We start from the raw sequence: 17,742 nt of genomic DNA, 5'->3' as shown, positions 1-17,742 counted from the left end.
AATAAAAACCCAAAATAGAGCACCGTAACGCTCGGCGTCTAGCGGCGGAACCATTGCTAAGCTGCCTGAGTTTTTGTCGTAAAAGCACATTTTCGACTTAAAACAAACGAAACGTAACTTATCTCGGCGAAACTGGCACTAAAGATCAATAAGCAATTATTTCTGCGTGGTACTTCGTTCAAATCTAGACGTAAAACTACAAGGTCACGCATCTAGTGATAAAAATGTACAACATGGCGGTGTCCAATTGGGGGTCACTTTCAGCTGCCAGTTTATCGCTCCAAGGCCCTCTACCTCGTTGATCGAAATAGACTGTTGACTAGAGACCTCTCTCTCAAAGCTCGATGAACTTAGAGTTGACAGTTAAAATTTTTTTAATTGATATTGCTGACATGTAATGTCATGTGTATGGAGGAGACTGTAAGAAGTTTCGGGGAACATACGAACAGATGACAACGATGATGGGGGTCGCAGAGGACCATTCGATTCGGAGCATTCGAGCTCTTTCTAAAAAAAAGGGGGCTCCTGGCCGGTTCCAATTTCAGTGTTCGTGTGTGTGGCGTGTGAATGGCCCGCTTTCCGAAACGACAAACATGCGCGTGCTGGGCTGAGGCCTTGTAAGTATTAAAATGGTGTATAGACCGATCTCGCCAGCCAGTTTGGCTACGCCATCGCTACAGCGATGCATCCAGGGAACTTTATAGTCATTTTACACGTGCAATGTGTAAATCTAGTTGTGTCGATCTAGTTGGTAACGTGGACCAGCCCCTTATAATACTTTGATCGATATGTTTCATCCTTTGGGTACGGCGTTTAATTAATAAACAAAAATAGTTAAGGCTACTATTACTTTAAGTAGGAGTACTTCAATAATAATAATGATATTAATAATAGTAATAATAATAATAAAGGACGAAACCCACGAGTTGGAGAACTTGATCGATTTTGTTACCTCCCTGTCACGTGAAAGGTCAGAAGATGAGCAAAGGAGTAATCGTCCTAAGAGCTATTTCGAAAATATCGTTTTTTTAGCCGTTGACCTTTAAATTAAAAAAAAAATAAAGACAGAACGCCAATCAGGAATCAAATCTCAAGCTCGAGATACAAACTAACTTTAAAAAAAAAAATAAAAAAAAACTCAATGCTTTACGAAAAAAAAAAAAAAGATTGAACGTTGAGAAATGGAGAATGAAAGTTTTGTTCCTCTATATGATGGTGAAATAAAAATCCAGAGAACGTTGCCTCTCTTATTATTATTATTATTTTCGTCTTTGGAAGGGCGCGGTGAAAAAAACGAAGCAACGACGGCGTGATTTTTTTTTTTTTTTTTTAAATAAAAGTGCGTGGTTTAACGGTGAGCTGCAAACGTCGGCGGGAGCGCTACATCTGCAATACAATTTCAGTCGCAGGCAGGTTTTTTCCCCCTTTTTTATGGTCCCCAATATATGGTAGGTTCGCATTTCAATTCTGGGGATATGCCTACACCTTAGAAATTGTAGCCTTACGCTTTTTCTAACTTCTCTCACAGATAACAACAAAAAAAAGACAAAAAAAAAAAAACACCTTTTTTATGAAATTGTAACCGAGGCCGCAGATGTATTTGGCAAGTTGTTTCGAATATTTCGGGGAGCTTGCGCGATATATTGGATGCCTCCACGCGATAGCATTGACGCACGAAATCGGTTTTCTCTCGCGTGGAAACTTGCCAGACCATGTAAAAAAAAGTTTCGATTAATTTTAATATTATTACGCGAGTTTCGAATGGCATCACTAAGATCATGCGTGTCGTTCTTCAGTTCCATATACTTTTTTAATCACATCTTCGGAAGCACTGGCAGAAGAAAAAAAAAAGTCTTCATTTCATTTTTATGTTTTGTTGAAATTAAAATGTATCGATGTTATAATGTCCCCCAAATGAACGATTTAAGTGGCGTCTCAACAGGGAAAGGGAGGGGGGGGGGGGGGGGGGAGAATGGCTAGTGACCCCCCCCCCCCCCCTCCCCCAGACATTTGCAGTAAAATATTCGGGAAAAGAGGAGGGCCCAATCTCCTCCCCCTCCATCTCTTCATTGTGCCGCGAGTGTACTTTTTTTGTTTTCGACTCAGTCAACAAGCATCGTACGTTGTGGACGCGTATTTTATCTGTCATTGGCGCAACGCGGCTCCTGTAGATACGAAAGCCCGAGCGCTCAAGTTTCCCGCGTCACAAAGAGAGGCCACCGCAGTAGGGTTCGAACGCGAGCGCCATGTCAGCCTTCGGCCGGACCTCGCATGCCCAATGGGTGGGAGCACTGGTTGTCTAGCTCCGCCTTGCGGTGCCTTCTTCTAGCGACGCGGGAAACTTGAGCACCGTAGTTCACGCCGCTTAATGCACCAAACAAAGACAGTCTGGAAAAACTCTTGGAAGCGAGATTCCCCCTTGTCCAACAATCGTCTCACTATGACCACACACACACAAAAAAAAAAACGCTTGTTTTTATTTTTGATTTGCTATAATGCACGAAATGCAGTATTTGAGGTGCGATAACCGATCGTTCCGGGGAGTAAAAAAGAGTGCTTTACTTTTAGTGTCCCCGTTGCGTTGAGCGGGGAAACTGGGTGCGTAGAGCTAGTCACGTAGGAGAACTGAAGGGGGGGGGGGGGGGGGGTTTGTTCATCCGTCGGCAATGCGCCGACTGATGGACAAACATCTGGGGTTCGGAGCTCCGTTATTTTTCTCAGATCGAGCCAAAGACTAGTATGTGAGGCCGCATCGAAAAAAGTAATATTTCTCGCCCGCAGCGTACGAAGGAACGAAGGCGATAGCTGTAACACGGTCGCGCAATCATCCCTCGGGAGTTTATGCCATCGCGCCTGCAGCAAACACCTCCGCTTTTGTCCGGTGGATTAGCAGTGGGAACTGAAGCATTGAGCCGGGGTCAGTCATGCATACAGATTCGAAGGCGAGTCACCGCGAGATCCACGCTTCGAATGCCGCACGGCAATGAGTTCGAGGAGACAACTTCGCACGCGCCGTTCCAACGTTCGCGCTAGACTGTCTTTCTGACCAGTGTTGTGACCCGGCTTTAGCTTTTTATCCGAAAGTTATCGACTAACCTCGAAAGGTCCCACTTCCGTCGCCGGTCCGAGAAAATCGGAGCGCTCCGAGCCCACCCAACACACACTTGTTCACTCGGGAGAAGTGGGTTTCGGCGTCTCGCCGCAGCGGGGCGCCAGCCACGTGGCTCCTTCTCTCCTCCGTTGTCTGCCACTCCACCTTTTCCATTCCAGCGGCCGCTTCTCGTGGCGACCTTCCAGGCTTTGTCAGCATATAGGAGGCTATGGCAGAACAAACCGCCGCGAATAAAGCACGCGCTCAAAATTGCACGATCCTACAACAATGCGCGAAAGCAGTCTTCTAAAGACGGAACGATACTCCGTTTCGCTCGCCGTTGACTCAAATAGCGGCGAAAGTGCATCGTAACGGTTCCCGCCGCCTTTGTGCGTCCGGTATATCAGTGTAACTTACGCACCGCTGGGAAGGCGGCGAAAAAAAAAAACACGAAAAAGTTTTAGGCTTTTTTATGCGAAAAAAAGCTGAGAAAGCTTTAGGATTTTTCGTGCGCATGACTCGCCGAGCCGGTGGAACCGAACGCCCACCACCGTGACGATGCACTTTTTGGCGCTGCTCGATTGACGACTCCGTCGGGTCGTAGCGCCGGCAGCGGATGGAATGAACGTGAAACAAAGAGATCATAGCAGCCATTACACCTAAAGAGAAAAAGAGATGGGAAGGGTCGATGACGCAAAGGCCGTCATGGCTGCAGACCGCGCATCTACGTGCGCTCGGGGAGTTTAGACGCGCCGAAGAATAAGAAAAGAAAAAAAAAAAAAAAAGCGGCTGGAAATAGAAACAGTTTTCCCAGGCTCGTATTATTTCCCGGAGGCGTCGTCGTGGGTTTCCCATACTCCCTTTTCCTTTTTATTTCTCGTCTTTTCCCCACGACTCGCTCGTTCTCCGGAGACGAAAAAAGGAAAACGGACCGCGTATTTATTCGAGCAAATTCGGGATTACGTGGGGGACGGATGCGATTCCCTCGAAGACGTACCCGATTTAGCGGGTCGACGGCAGTGCTTACGCAAGTTTCGCGGACACGGACGAGGGATTGGAAAGGCGGGTTCGGCGTGAAAGAGTCCCACGCCTGTACTAAGGTTAGGGAGTTTTCGTATACCGCACTTCCTTTACCGCCACGCTATCCGCAGCGAAGACGTGGCTAAGAAGGCGTCTCCGACCGGTGTGTTTGGCGTGCTATTCCTGCCGCGCAAGTGGGCTCATTTTCGTCTTCTGCGCATGAGAAAGGAAGTAGTGGTGACGTCAGAACGCCGAGCCCTGATTGGCTGATCGCGAGCCCCTATCTCAGCGTCGTCTGCTCCTTTGCGACGTCGTCTGCTCGCAACGTCGTCTGCGACTTTCGGAAGTCGAGCGAGCTCGACTTCGCCCTTCAGAGAAGGCAGACAAATAACTCGAGCGGTACGTTGTTTTTGTCTAACAACTAGCAGACGCGCATCAAGGAGGGAAGTCAAAGGACTTACTGGCGAGGTTTGTGAGCGTGTTAGTGTCCGCAAGTTCCCTCCCAAAAACTTTTTCCCTCCTTTCATATGCGGCGAGACTCCTCACTCTCGGTTTGGCGCGGTTGGCGTCATCTGCTTTACGTCTGCTAGTCAAAGCGATGGCTGCTTTACCTTTCCTGCGTCTGTCGGAGATTCACCACTTTTTTACCGGCGAGAGTCACCGTTGCCTCAGAAAACAAGGAGATGACAAGAGGAAGAGATTGACCTCTTAATCTAAAATTGAGGTCAGCGATCAAAGTATAATACGGGAAGGGTTCACAAGGCTCGCGCGGGCATATTCCATTGAGCACGCCAGCCGGTCGTGGGCAGACGGTCGCCGATTCACGGAGTGCCTGCTAGGCCTAACTGCCGAACTCGATTGGTCGCGTTCGGTGGAATCGTGGCCGTTGGAGCTTTTCCCGGGTGTTTGTGGATCCAGCGTTCTTGTTCGTCGTGGTCTGTTTCAAGTATTTCTTGCTTTTTTCTTGCTGCTTGAAGTCGGGACGCGTGAGAAGCGCACGTAGAATTATAAACGTCCGTGGGTCATCGCGACCGCGGCGCTGTCGGCGGTGCTGATTTGATCGTAAGAAGTGCGTAAGACAGCTTCGGAGCTGTCGTAGGATTTCGTCGTAACCTGCGCAAAACTTAAGAAAATTTTGTTTCGTGAAGACGAATTTGTTCTTAAGTTTTGTCTTGCACACATTTTTGGCGTAAGATCGTTTCGTGAATCTGCCCTCTGCAATTCCGAAAGTCGCAGGAAAGGTAAGAGAGATGCAGACGACGTTGCAAAGGAGCAGACGACGCACAGATAGGGGGTCGCGATCAGCCAATCGGGGCTCGGCGTTCTGACGTCACCGCTACCCCCTGCGCAAGAAGCAGACGAACTTGCCCGTGCTATTCCTCCCGCGCATCGAAAGCGGTCCCGAAGTACCAAGAAATGACGCCACAAAAAGCCGGAGTGTCGTGCGGCTGTATAAAGTTCCGGCAAAGAGCACGAGCAAACGCGAGCGTCGCTAATGTCCCAGCGTCCCAACACGTGACTGCCGAAGCCATTCCGTGAACCGTCGAGCTCAAACAGCGATTTTGTACGATCGGGCGGAAATCGAGGGGTTTTCGGAACGCCGAACACTCGCCGGTCGGAGACGCGTTCCCGGCACCGTGCCGCTGCGGTGGCGCTGCCATCGCCACGGTGTACGCGCAGACGCTTCACGGCCTCAGAGAGCCAATCGGCACGTCGGAGGAAGACACGTGACCCTAGTTGCGCGCGGTGCCGTCCAAGGCACGGGCGGGAAACAGAGAGAGGACAACAAAAGCGCACCATCGTGGCGTTCGTCGTGTTTCTGTTCTGTCATTGCTGAACTAATCACAAAAGAAAAAAGAAAGCCGAGTGACTCGCGCATTTGACGGATCGTATCGTATCGTCGACGTTAAAGTAACGTCTGCGACACGCAAAAAAGGGAAGGGTTCTTTTTTCCCCGGCCTTATTAGTTGCGGTTGTAGAGCTTTTATCGCGTCGTATGTTCCCTCCGAGCTATCCACGCCTGCTGTGTATACCCTTAGAGAGGGTGTGTCCCAGCGGGCGTCCGCGGTGCCTCCGCTGCATGAGAAATTGAGCAAATTCAGTATCCCTACACTAACCTTTTGTCTTCGACGTGCTTCACCCAGTAGTGCTAAGTCACTGATTATACACGCATCCTCGCGGGTACGATACTCATTCAGATCAAAATAGGGCAGGGGTGAGAATCGAAAGCAGGATCCCAGGGTTCTGTGCAGCGCGGGAGCTTTCCTCCACGTGCTCCGAGCTGCGGTGCCCTAACACATTCGACCACCGATCCCCCGATACGCCACGTGAAAATGACACCAATCCTAGCGGAACACGGATCTTCGAATCGCAAAGCGGCGTTGCCTTGGCCCGAAATTCTAGTCGTGTATATACGTTCCGAGCCACCGACCCTATTAAATAAATAAATAAATAAATACGCGTACAAAGGCTTCGCACATTGTGGCGAACGCGCGACCGTCCAGAAACTGTCAAACCCGTAAATTCAGCCTTTCACGCGACCCACATACCTGCTGCAGTCGACCATTTTTCTGAACGTCCCGGATGGAAAAAGTCTATTCAAAGCTCTGTCGCTTCTCCGTCCTTGAGCCGAGGAAATAGAAACGGAACAGTCGTCACCGGATATATCAATGCGTCTCTCTTTTTTTGTGCGTGTGTTTTTGTTGTTAGGTTGGGTGAACAGTGAAGGCTTTTCCACTTCCAAATAACACCATACTAGCACTTAATGTACTTCGAAAGAGACGAGCAAATATAGAGCACAAAGCCGGTTAGCAAAATCCATCGAGAGGTTGCATGACTAAACCAAATAAGCGGCGACATTGAAATAATAATACGAGAAGAAAAATTTATACTTTAATAATTAGTCAATTAGTGGATCACATCAAAGTGTCCAGAAACAATCTCCCGGTGTTTGCGAGGGCACAGCAAATCAAATAATAATAGTAATAATAACAATCCACTAATTAATCAATCGTTGTTTATTAAAATGTCCGGGAACAACCTAACATTCTTAGTGCTGCCACACGTCAAAAAAAAGATTACATTTACCCGCACGTATGCAAAAATAACTCAAGTGCAGTGTAGGAACGCGCAGTACAGATTTCTGACACTAGCATAACAGATTCAGAGGGCAGCACAATTGCTCCAAAACAAAGAGCACAAATAATAATAATAATATTAATAATAATGGTGATGATGATGACGATGAAGCGTATCCCAGTACCGTTGTAGTATGAATACAAACTGAGGGGGAGGGGGACGAGCGTGTAGAGACAAAGGCAGCCAGCCTTCGCGTCTACCCTCTAATCCTTCTAATCAGAGCTCGCCGCTCTGACGCCTCCGGGCGCTCTGGTCTCCTCCTTAATTTCCTCAGTTTCGTTCCGCATAACCGATGAGATCCCATTAAAGGGCAGCGACTTCTGCGAACATATAAAATCTTACTCGGCAAAAATAGAAAAAAAAAGGAAAAAAACAAAAGAGAACAGAACAGTGCAGGTTTTGTTTTTATTTTATTCCGGCGCAGGGAGCAGCGCGCTGCCGAAACACGAAAGGATAGCGACATGTGCGACAATAGGAAGTATTCAAGTGCGTCAACCTTTGCGCATTCCACGAGAAATGGCCGCAAGCAATTCCACTGTTCAATCTTGTATTAGGAAGTAGAAACACTTTTTTTTTGACGCGCACTATTGTCAAGAAAGCGTAAGGGCGCATAACTTGCTTTAAAAAAAAAGGCAAAAAAAAAACACCAACAACAAAAACATATGCCCTTATACGACTAAAATTCTATAATGTCACACGAAAAACTCGCATAAATAAAAATCTGAAAATTTACGTAGTTTTATCGGAGAACTTTCAAATTTTTAAATGATTCGAGATAATCTCCCTTAACCACGTATATTAAGCATTAAACTAAATATTGACGTTGCTGCGCGCCGCCGTAATAATTTAATGAAAATATCGCTAGTTGCAAAACAAAAATGTCAAAGATGGGCGAAAGAAAACAATGACATTCAAGTGACAACCGACAAGGAAAGTATTGCAGATAGACAACCATGCTCCAACATCAAATTGACCCGTGCGTCCTTCATCAACACAAATACCTAAACAAAATTATAAGGTCGAAGGTATAAGGATGAAACCGAAATTCTCGTCTAATCGTCGAGCGAATAGAGCGAAGACTTTGCGTAGTTTGTTCGCACGCGTGAGGAATGTACCATGTTTCCGTGTGACGGGTGTCCGTATGGTTCTTTCATTGGGTATACTATCTGATGTGCGTCGTATGGGCGCATGCGATTCTTTTTCATCGGGTTTGCTGATCATTGAGGTGCAATGAAGGTAACACCTAAGTTTCGGTGTTAACAAAAGAAAAACGTGTATCAGAAAAAAAAATGTCTAGGATGGAAATTTGGCGATTTACGAGCGTTGTTATCAACGAGGGATTTATCTAGCTCCCTTTGATATTTACGCTGGGACCTTTAAATATATACACCCGTATGGGATCTATCGTCCGTTTTTTTGCTGCGAAGCTCGAGCCGGCAATATGGGTGAATAAATAAGTAAATACGGGAGACCAAACCCCTGCACACGTACAAAAAAAAATAAAAAAAAATCGAAAAGTATTTGTGTGCGTGCGTGTGTGTGTGTCTGTGTAAGAGTAACGTTATTGCTCTTCTAATGGAGCCCGGGCGGAATCTGGAACATCGCAGCAAAGCATTTCGAAACTCGAAGACGGCGCCCGGGAATGCTTAGGAGACGATTCATACACATATTGGAGAATCTTTGAATATGCAGTATTCTTTTTTTTTTTACTGCTTTTTTTTTTTTTCAACCTTTTATATTTTTACTTAAGACTATCTTCGGAGTTCCTAGCATGGTTTGCATGCCTTTCTCTCTTCGTAATTTCTTGGTGCAAGAGCGAAACGTCGTATAAAGCAAGCATAATCGAATCTAAGCGCTAACGCGCTTCTTGCCAAAAAGAAATAGAGGGCTGAAGTAAGGGTTCGTGCGCAGGCGAGCTAATAAACGATACTACTACTACTACTACTACTACTACTACTACTACTACTACTACTACTACTACTACTACTACTACTAATAATAATAATAATAATAATAAAGTTTTGAGATTAAAGACAAAAATCGGGCACCGCTGTCCCAATTTTTGTCGTTAGTCTTAAGATTATCTTCACGATAGAAAAGATGGGTGCGGAATTGTTTACACCGTTTCCCTTTCTACAATTAAGCGTAGATGAGGCTACGGGGAATCAAAGCCAATCCAATATGGTAGGCGGGTGTCCGGTGACCGTACTCACGTGATATTTTCACAGCGCTGGATTGGCTGGGATGGGTGGTTATCATTTGAGCCCGTTATCGTTTCGCCTTTCTCACTTGGCCCTTCACAAAACAACCATTCTCAAAAAGACCTCCTCTGTTGGACCTGTCGCATTTCGTCCTTTCCCGTTTCGTCCTTCGCATTTCAACCCTGCTCATTTGAGTCCGTTCTCGTTTCGCCCTTTTCAAAAACAACCATTCTCAAAAAGTTCTTCTTGCTCTGACCCGTTGCATTTGGCCTTTTCCCGTTCCGTCTTTCGCATTCCAACCCTCCTCATTTGAGCCCGTACTCGTTTCGCCCTTCTCACCTGGCCCTTTCAAAACAGCCATTCTCAAAAATATCTCGCTTTGACCCGTCGCACTTGACTATTTCCATATCAAAATCGTTTTTGAGGCTAATATTAATAAATACATTAATATATTTTATGCGTGGGTGTGTGTATGTGCCACGCTGCAGGCATATTTTCTCTATTAAAGATTTTAGCAGTGCGTCGAGGTCGTCGTGAAAAGCTACTAGCTGACAATAAAAGAGACCAACTATTTATTTATCAAGCCAGATCATATTCCGAAATGTCACGTTGTTTCAGATCTCTCGATTTGGGACAATGCCACCACTTCTATAATGCAGTGGTTCTCAAAGGGGGGTCTGCGAAGGTATCCTAGAAGTCCGCAAATCCCTATCTCATCAGTCAAGCACGGCAATATTAGTTGTCTTTCTTCACGTTGAGAAGAAACGTTCCAATTTTCGGGTGAGTAGTCTCGTGTGTATGTCAATGAGACAAGTCTACTTCACACTAACAATTAGTTATATTCATTTATTAAATCATTATCATGAAACCCTATACCGTTCTATTCCCCTCACCCCAAACGGGGTCCTCCATCATCTCCGCCTTTCTACAAGGGGTCCGCGAAACATCAATGGTTGAGAATTACTGCTATTGTGTACGCCATTTCTGTTCAAACGAAATTTTCAAATTAAACGTTCATCGCTTCTTCTTTTTTGTTTGCTTAGAGGAAGGGAAGCAGGTGTCATTGTACGATTCTCAGTGCGTACCTCTACACATAACATATATCTGATGGTATGTTGGGGGTCCCAAGCAAGGTAAGGCTTATCAACAAAGCCGCGAAGGCATAACGACGTTAGAAGCATGCCGAGCTAGTGCCATTCGGGCGTAGCGCGAACGGGCGAAATGAGAATGGGTCCAGTTGCGGAAAATACAATTTGGATCTTATGAGGAGGTTCAAACGAGAAGGACCAAATGAGAAAGGGACGAAATGTGCCAGGTTCAAATGCGAATGGGACCTTTTGAGATACACCCGGCCGGGATAGCTCGTGACGTTCACTGTGGTCCGTAGCTAGGCGGAACGGAGTAGAGGCATTGATCCCACATGAAAAGCAGGAGCAAGCGGGAAAACTCGAGAAACAAATGCAGTATGGCTCGTCCCTTAACTTTACTGCGTTTCGGCGTGACTGGGCGAAAGGAGAAAGCTTCCACCCCCGCGAGCCAATCTAGGATGATGGAGCGAAGCGCGCGACAATAGGGAGTTTTCATAGACCGCGTTCCGTCCTCCGCTAAGCCCTCCGCAACGGAAGAAACCACTACTGCGCCTGCGCGCCCATGGCATTGACTGTAGAGTTCCGCGTATCGTAGCGGGTTGCGGAGGGCTTAGCGGAGAAGGAAACGCGGTCTACGAAAACTCCCTAATAGGGTAGACCGCGTTTCGTCCTCCGCTAAGCCCTCCGCAACGGAAGAAGCCACTACTGCGCCTGCGCGCCGATGGCCTTCGCTGTAGAGTTCCATGTATCGTAGCGGGTTGCGTTGCGGGAGAGCGAAGACGATCTACGAAAACTCCCTATTAATCCGCAGGAGCAGTGCGACCCGACGGTACTTTGTCACGTGCCTCTTTTTGACGCTCCGATTGCGTAGCTGGGGTCATATTTCTCGCTCGATTAATCGGCGAGAATATCGGAACGGGCTCCGGCTTCGGCACAAAACATCGCGATCACGGTACTACACGCATGGGGGCTTGTCGATGCCGTTTCGCCGTGACAACCGTACGCCCATATAGGTCAGACCGATCTACCAACTTTTTTTTAGGAAAACGGCCGCTTATAGGCGGGTGCTACGTTAGACCGGAAATATGCTACGCATAATTTGACTGCAGTCACTTACAGGTTAAGAAAAGTTTTCGAGGGCAAGGAAGGCTGGCGAGGAGGAAGCAGACAGGACGCTGGAGAGAGGAGGGGGTTTCCTCCTCTCCAGCATTCCGTTTGCTTCCTCCTCTCCAGCCCTCTTTTCCCTTGACAACTTTTCTTAACCTCTAAATGACCGTAGTACGTGTGAGAGAGGTAACGGTTTTTATTTATTCGGAGAAAATGGCGATCCTGGTGTCGTACAGTACGCGAGAGAGCTGGACGACAGTTAGACACAGCCCTACACGAAGAAGGGACATGGAGACATCCTCGCCGATTTCGGTCAGGCAGACTGTTACTCGCGGGCTGGCCCGACCGATGACTTCACCTCACGCTCGGTGTTCTTGCGGCGAAGCCAAGTGTGGAAACGAAGGGGTTGATTACGGGGGAAATCTTCAATTTATTCAAAATAAATAATAATAATAAAAAAAAATCCAATACACTGCAACATGTCTTCTTTTCTTTATCTCAAAGTTCTTAAAACGTTTGAAATAGAACAGCTGAGTCATGCAAGATATACTCAGGAAATGCATAACTCTATTATTTCCCGAAGAAAAAAAAGTTCGCGGTTATTTTCGCAATGGACTTTTGGACTGCTTTATTAGAAAGAGAGAGATAAAGCGTAATCGCAGTGATGCAAAAATGAATCTAAAACAAAATATTCGTGTCGGCACGAAAATTGGTGAAAAGACATCCCGATGTTTTTCTCCAACCGAAACAATCGTGCGCATCATTTTCTATTTTTACTCCGAGTCGTTCTCATATTAATAAGAATTAAACGGTTGGGGGAACAAAAACACACTACTGTAGACTACATTGTCGGAGCTTGGTTTTCTCTATCAGAAACTCCCTTCATTATAATTAATATTATTATCATCATGTATGCAACCAGTTCTACTTTTGTACTGTAAACTTGTTTTTTTCGTCACTTTTATCGTACGTTTGCTTTTGAGTAAGTGTGCATGCTTCTTTAGTGTGCAGTTATAAATGATATTCATAAACGTTCGCTAAATGTTTGTGTATTTTGTTTTCGTACCAACAAAAGGTTGTACTTTACTCTTCATTCGAGGGTTGCATCCCAGATTTCTTTTCAAGCTTAAACACGCCCCGTTCTCCGCACGTGTCCCATGTTTTTACCAACCAATTTATTATTATTAATTATTACTATCATTATTTAATAGTAAATGTTTCCAATTATCCCACCTCCCACGCAGCTCCGTGAGTGTATTGTTCCATCCACTATTCTCCTTCTAATAACCCATCCTTTCCGATCATTTCTACGTTGGAACACAGCTATTTCCACACGGCCACGGATATATTCGCGCACACGCACTCACATACCGAAGATGCACATGGTTTCTTTTTGGCGATACGTTATAGCCTGTGGTTTGAACACTCCGAGCTCAGCTGAGGAATTCGTGCTACGTCAGGGTGACTAAGACTACGACACCTGCGTCGAGCGCGAGAACAGGAAATATTTATTCTCGGACGAGATACATATTTCCCCTTTATCTTGCTTCTTTATTTTCTTTTTGACAAAAACCTGCGCCGGTCACCAACACCTGCTTCCAGCTGGTTTCTTTGTTCAAACCTGGCTCCGCCTTTTTTTTTTTTTTTTTTTTGTCGTTGTATCTTATATATACATAAAAGAAAAGTCTAAATATATCATGGAAATCCCAGGCTAAGTGCTAAACGATAAAAAAAAAAAAAAGAGATGGAGGGGGCATTCGTACGTAAACATCAATGTAGAAAGAAGAAAAAAAGAAACGCATACGCAGAAATTTGCCAGCTCGATTATGAAGCATACCTCTGTTGCCATATCAGTTGACATCTAGAGAGGCTGATACGGAGCGCCGTATCTTGCGAATAATTCCCATGGCACGGCGAGCTACTATCTTATCCACCACTGCAAGTTTCAGTTGCCAAAAACGTTCAATCCCATTCATTCGCTACCTCCACGCAAGCGCGTTTTTATGTGACCTGGGTGAGACGGTTTATTTATAGAACGTAGTACGTCAAAAGTTGCTCACGTCGATCGAATGTGCCGGTGGAACGTCAAATTCCGACGTATCACGGAACATAGAATCAAAACACATGATGTACACGCAAGAGCGATTTCGACCTAAAGGGTAGAGAAAAAAACAACCAAAAGTAAATACAGTGTACTAATCAATAAATCAGGCGGGTCACACAGTACGAAATGTAGGACGACTAAGAGTCATCCAAGGCAGTTGCTCTAAGTTAAGCGAGTGAGGTTATGCAAGCTACGATTTCGTTAGCGGTTAGGAGAAAGACTAGAGGCCCTTGTATTTAAAGGAGCGTAGATCGTGGCGGACGGAATGAGTTCACACATGAATTCGGCGTCGAGATTTGTTGGCACCTTTCTGTACTACACGTCGTCGACTAAAAAAAAAAAGAAAAAAGAAAAAAAGAGAGAAACCGGCGACGCAACGACGCAGCCGCGTTGTCTGCTTCCGTTTCCCATTGGGCATGCCGTGAAAAGCGGCGCCGCGACGTGAATTCGGGCAGAACGTCTGCGGTTAAAAAAGAAAGAGCAGACGGCACTGACCTTTACTTTGACTCGAACGGCTTCCCGTGTGTGAAACCCGACGAAACCGGCCATGCTCGAACCGAAGGCTTGACCGACGCTACCGTCCACTCTGCGGGGAGTTATGGCCCGGATAAGGGCGCCGGAAAGGCTCTGACCACGGCCCAAACTCCGAACAGTCACTCAACACCGACGCATGACGCACCGCCATTGCAGTGCAGCACAACTTGCGAGGGACAACTTGTTTTTTGTAGGCTTTTTTACAGTCTGCATTTTGTGGTGCACGGGCCTGTCGGCAGGTGTCGCGACTCTTCAAATCATAACCGAAACTTCGCCAAACCTAACGAAACTATTTTACCCATATTATAGCTCAGTTAAAAAATGTAAAGTAACGCTTAATTCAGCTTGCAACTAATTTCTAAATGCTCAAATAAAGAAAACGTACGTCAAGATAAAGAAATGCTTTAAAACATTTGATAAACTGTAGAACGGAAGTTAGTTTCGGTTTTGCCCCTGCTTCGAAATGAGTCTTGCGGCGCCTGGTAGGACCCGTTATTTATTTATTTATTTGAAGAAAGAAGTAGGGGTCAAATAAATCACCCCCTCTACCTTTCCGCCCTAAACTTTTACGACGCGAAAGGCGTTTCCAGTTGAGATAAAACCAACGATGGAAGCCGACTTAAATATTGAGGTGAAAATTGTTATTGTAATTTATTTGCACAATGAGTTGACTTAATTGTACGCGGCAGCGTGCGAGGCCACGCAGAAAGGTGAATAACCCTTACGCATATGCGCCTCCTAGCCGGCCGCCGCGTTCCCACGTACAAACATACAAAACAAGCACACACATCCACAGAAAGATAATAGTAAAAGTCACTGTTCATCATCAGGAGCTTGGAGCCACTCGGCGACAGAAGAGCTTGCACAGCTCCGTGGACTCATCACTTCATGAAGATAGAGGGCTACGAGCGGATTGCGGGATGGTCAGAGATCTCTGAAGTCCGCTGGGAGCAGGGGTTACGGTGGCTGGTGGTCCTGCCGCGGAGAGGCTCAGGCTGCCCAGTTCTTTTGTTTACCCGCACCGCGGAGAACGACGGAGTCCCGGAAAGCGATCCGTCGGGCACTCGGCACAGTGCACGTAACCGTGCGGTCTGTCGCCTCTCGCTAAGGGGTCTCCAACCAAGGAAACCCAGACGTGCACCGTATGGGCTCTACACTGTGCCTAGCGACCGGCCGCAGATGGCCCGCGCCGCACGGCGTTGCACACTTTCGAGTCGTTCCCTGAGGTGCCGCTGGGACGGGGACCAGATGGCCGAGCAGCACTCCATAGTGGGAAGTACGAGTGCCGTGTAGAGCGCGCGCAGAGCTCCTGCTCCACACGGCCTCGTCACCCGCGATATGAAGCCCAGTGTCCGCCTTGCCTTGGAGACAACACCCGCAATATGGGCCGGAAAGTCCAGATTCCTTGAGAATGTAATGCCCGAGATGAAGAGCTGGATACAGTGTAAACGGGGGTGCCATTCTTTCTGCTGCTTGAAAAACGGATCACGCTGCTTTTACTCGCACTTATCTGAAGACGCTGCATCAGTGTCCACTTTTCTATTTCAGACAAGTAGCCTTGAAAATTTCGGGAGTCCGCGGGCGACGAAATGGGTACCATGATGGACGTGTCGTCAACATGCTGTACGAGGAGGCACTTGTCGTTCCGAGGCATATCATTGACGTAAAACAGAAACAGGGTGGGACCAAGTACCGATCCCTGGGGAACCCCCTACAAAACGGGGCATCCTGCAGAACGTGAACCTTTGTATACAACTCGCTGGCTGCGGCCGTGGAGGAACCCTGTGAGCCATGCTAGAAGCGGACCATGAATGCCTGTTTGAGCGAGCTTCCGCGTAAGAAGCTTGATGTCAAGCGTATCGAACACATTGCTCGAGTCAACTTGAATGAGGTCCGTAGAAATACTATTGTCCATTTGGTTACTCATGAAATGTGTCACTGTGGCGAGAGCAGTCTCGCAACTACGGTTGGGGCGGAAGCCGTGCTGAGAGTTGGTAAGGCAGTTTGACCTTTCCAGGAAGTCGAGAAGCCGACCGTTGATCACCCGTTCGAATGTGCGGGACGTAATCGACGTGATGGAAACTGGGCGGTAATGTCTAGGCTCAACCAGTGGCTTCCCTTTCCCTTTCTGCAGAGGGGTAACCAGAGCTCAGCACCAGTCCTCTGGTACAATACCGCTATCGAAAAGGCCCTGCATCACTCTGGCGGTGGATGGCAGCACATGGGATGATAGCACCTTGAACCATATAGGCGCAATGCCATCCGGCCCGGGACTACGGGAGTTTGTGATTTTGGACAGTGCTGTCTGCAACGCCTCGGTTGTGAAGGTCACTGTAGCAAGATCTGACTGGTTCAGGGGGGCGTGTGCAGTTGCTGTCGGCTCGGAGGCAATTCAATTTGTGACATACGAGTTTCTTTCAAAAACTAGAAAGGACGATGCTGAAATAGAAAAGCTTGGACGAGTTGGCATGACCATATCTGAAAATTAAGACAGCGCAAAAGACGACGGACCAAATGAAAAAAGAGACGGACACGGCGCTGTGTCTTTCTCCATCTGGTCTTTCGTTTCTTGCGCCATTTTAATTTTCAAATACAAAAAAAAAGAAAAATCATAAAGTACGCCCACATAAATGGACTATGCATCGCAAGAAAGTCGCAACTCCGCAAAAATGTGACACTAGCAGTGGTGAAACAATGCAAAACTTTGAGAATGTGACGTTAATTGGATCCCACGATAAGAGAAAAAATTTCTCTACCATCTACGTCCTCCTAAACCAAATATCCATGACATAAAAAGAAATGCCATTGCAGTCACCTGCAGAAGAAAAAGCTTGTCAGTGAAAAAAAAAACACCTTTCTTGCTAAAGATTTTTTTTTTTTTTTTTTTTACTGAAGTAAATGCTACAGGCATCCACAATGTCATTTTTTGGTTTCATGAAAATGTGGCTTAGGTTGACATCGGCTTATAGAGAAATTAACCCAGGAGACGGGCCTGTAGCCAAACTTTCACATTCTGTCACCACCGAAAGAGTAACGTTGTAACGTCACAGTTTCATCTTTTTGCAATAAACCGAGGTTACTATTCTCGATTGGGCCTGGCAGCTAGTGTGCTGGCCGAGGAAGGTATTGGCGAATAGAGCGCAAACAGAAAGAAAGACTACAGCTGTGGGGAAAGTCTAGCACATTCAACTTCATATAAATACACTAATGAACTGTGAGCAAATAAACTTTTCGCAACGGTGTCTCTAGGTGGTGCATTCATCACACTCAAATTTCATGAGTCTTATAGGTATCAAAGTTGAAGCTTGGGGTGAGTTGGTACGACATACTTAAAAGATTAAAACAGCACAAAAAGATGACAGACTCGATGAAGGAGGACACCAGACACTGTTTGTGTCCTCCGTCATCCAGTCCGTTGTCTTTTTGCGCTGTTTTAATCTTTTCAATATAGGTATCAAG

The 17,742-nt window shown here is 46.5% G+C and overlaps 1 protein-coding gene across 2 annotated transcripts in view; it reads right to left on the bottom strand.

Annotated features, from left to right (window-relative positions):
- LOC8038157 (TBC1 domain family member 25) overlaps positions 1-14,537 on the bottom strand; it is a 119,303-nt gene extending 104,766 nt beyond the window's left edge. Inside the window, exon 1 of one of the 2 annotated variants that reach the window (XM_040498756.2) lies at positions 14,245-14,537. In XM_040498756.2, the coding sequence (XP_040354690.2) occupies positions 14,245-14,298 (54 nt within the window). In that variant the 5' untranslated portion in view covers positions 14,299-14,537. The remainder of the gene's footprint in view (positions 1-14,244) is intronic. The other variant, XM_029976341.4, reaches the window with a different exon arrangement.
- Between the last annotated feature and the right edge of the window lie 3,205 nt (positions 14,538-17,742).

This window comes from Ixodes scapularis, unplaced genomic scaffold, assembly GCF_016920785.2.
Source record: "Ixodes scapularis isolate PalLabHiFi unplaced genomic scaffold, ASM1692078v2 PGA_scaffold8__174_contigs__length_109621045, whole genome shotgun sequence".
Lineage (NCBI taxonomy): Eukaryota > Metazoa > Arthropoda > Arachnida > Ixodida > Ixodidae > Ixodes > Ixodes scapularis.
Note: the sequence above shows the minus strand (reverse complement) of the source record. Positions and strands in the feature narration are given on the sequence as shown.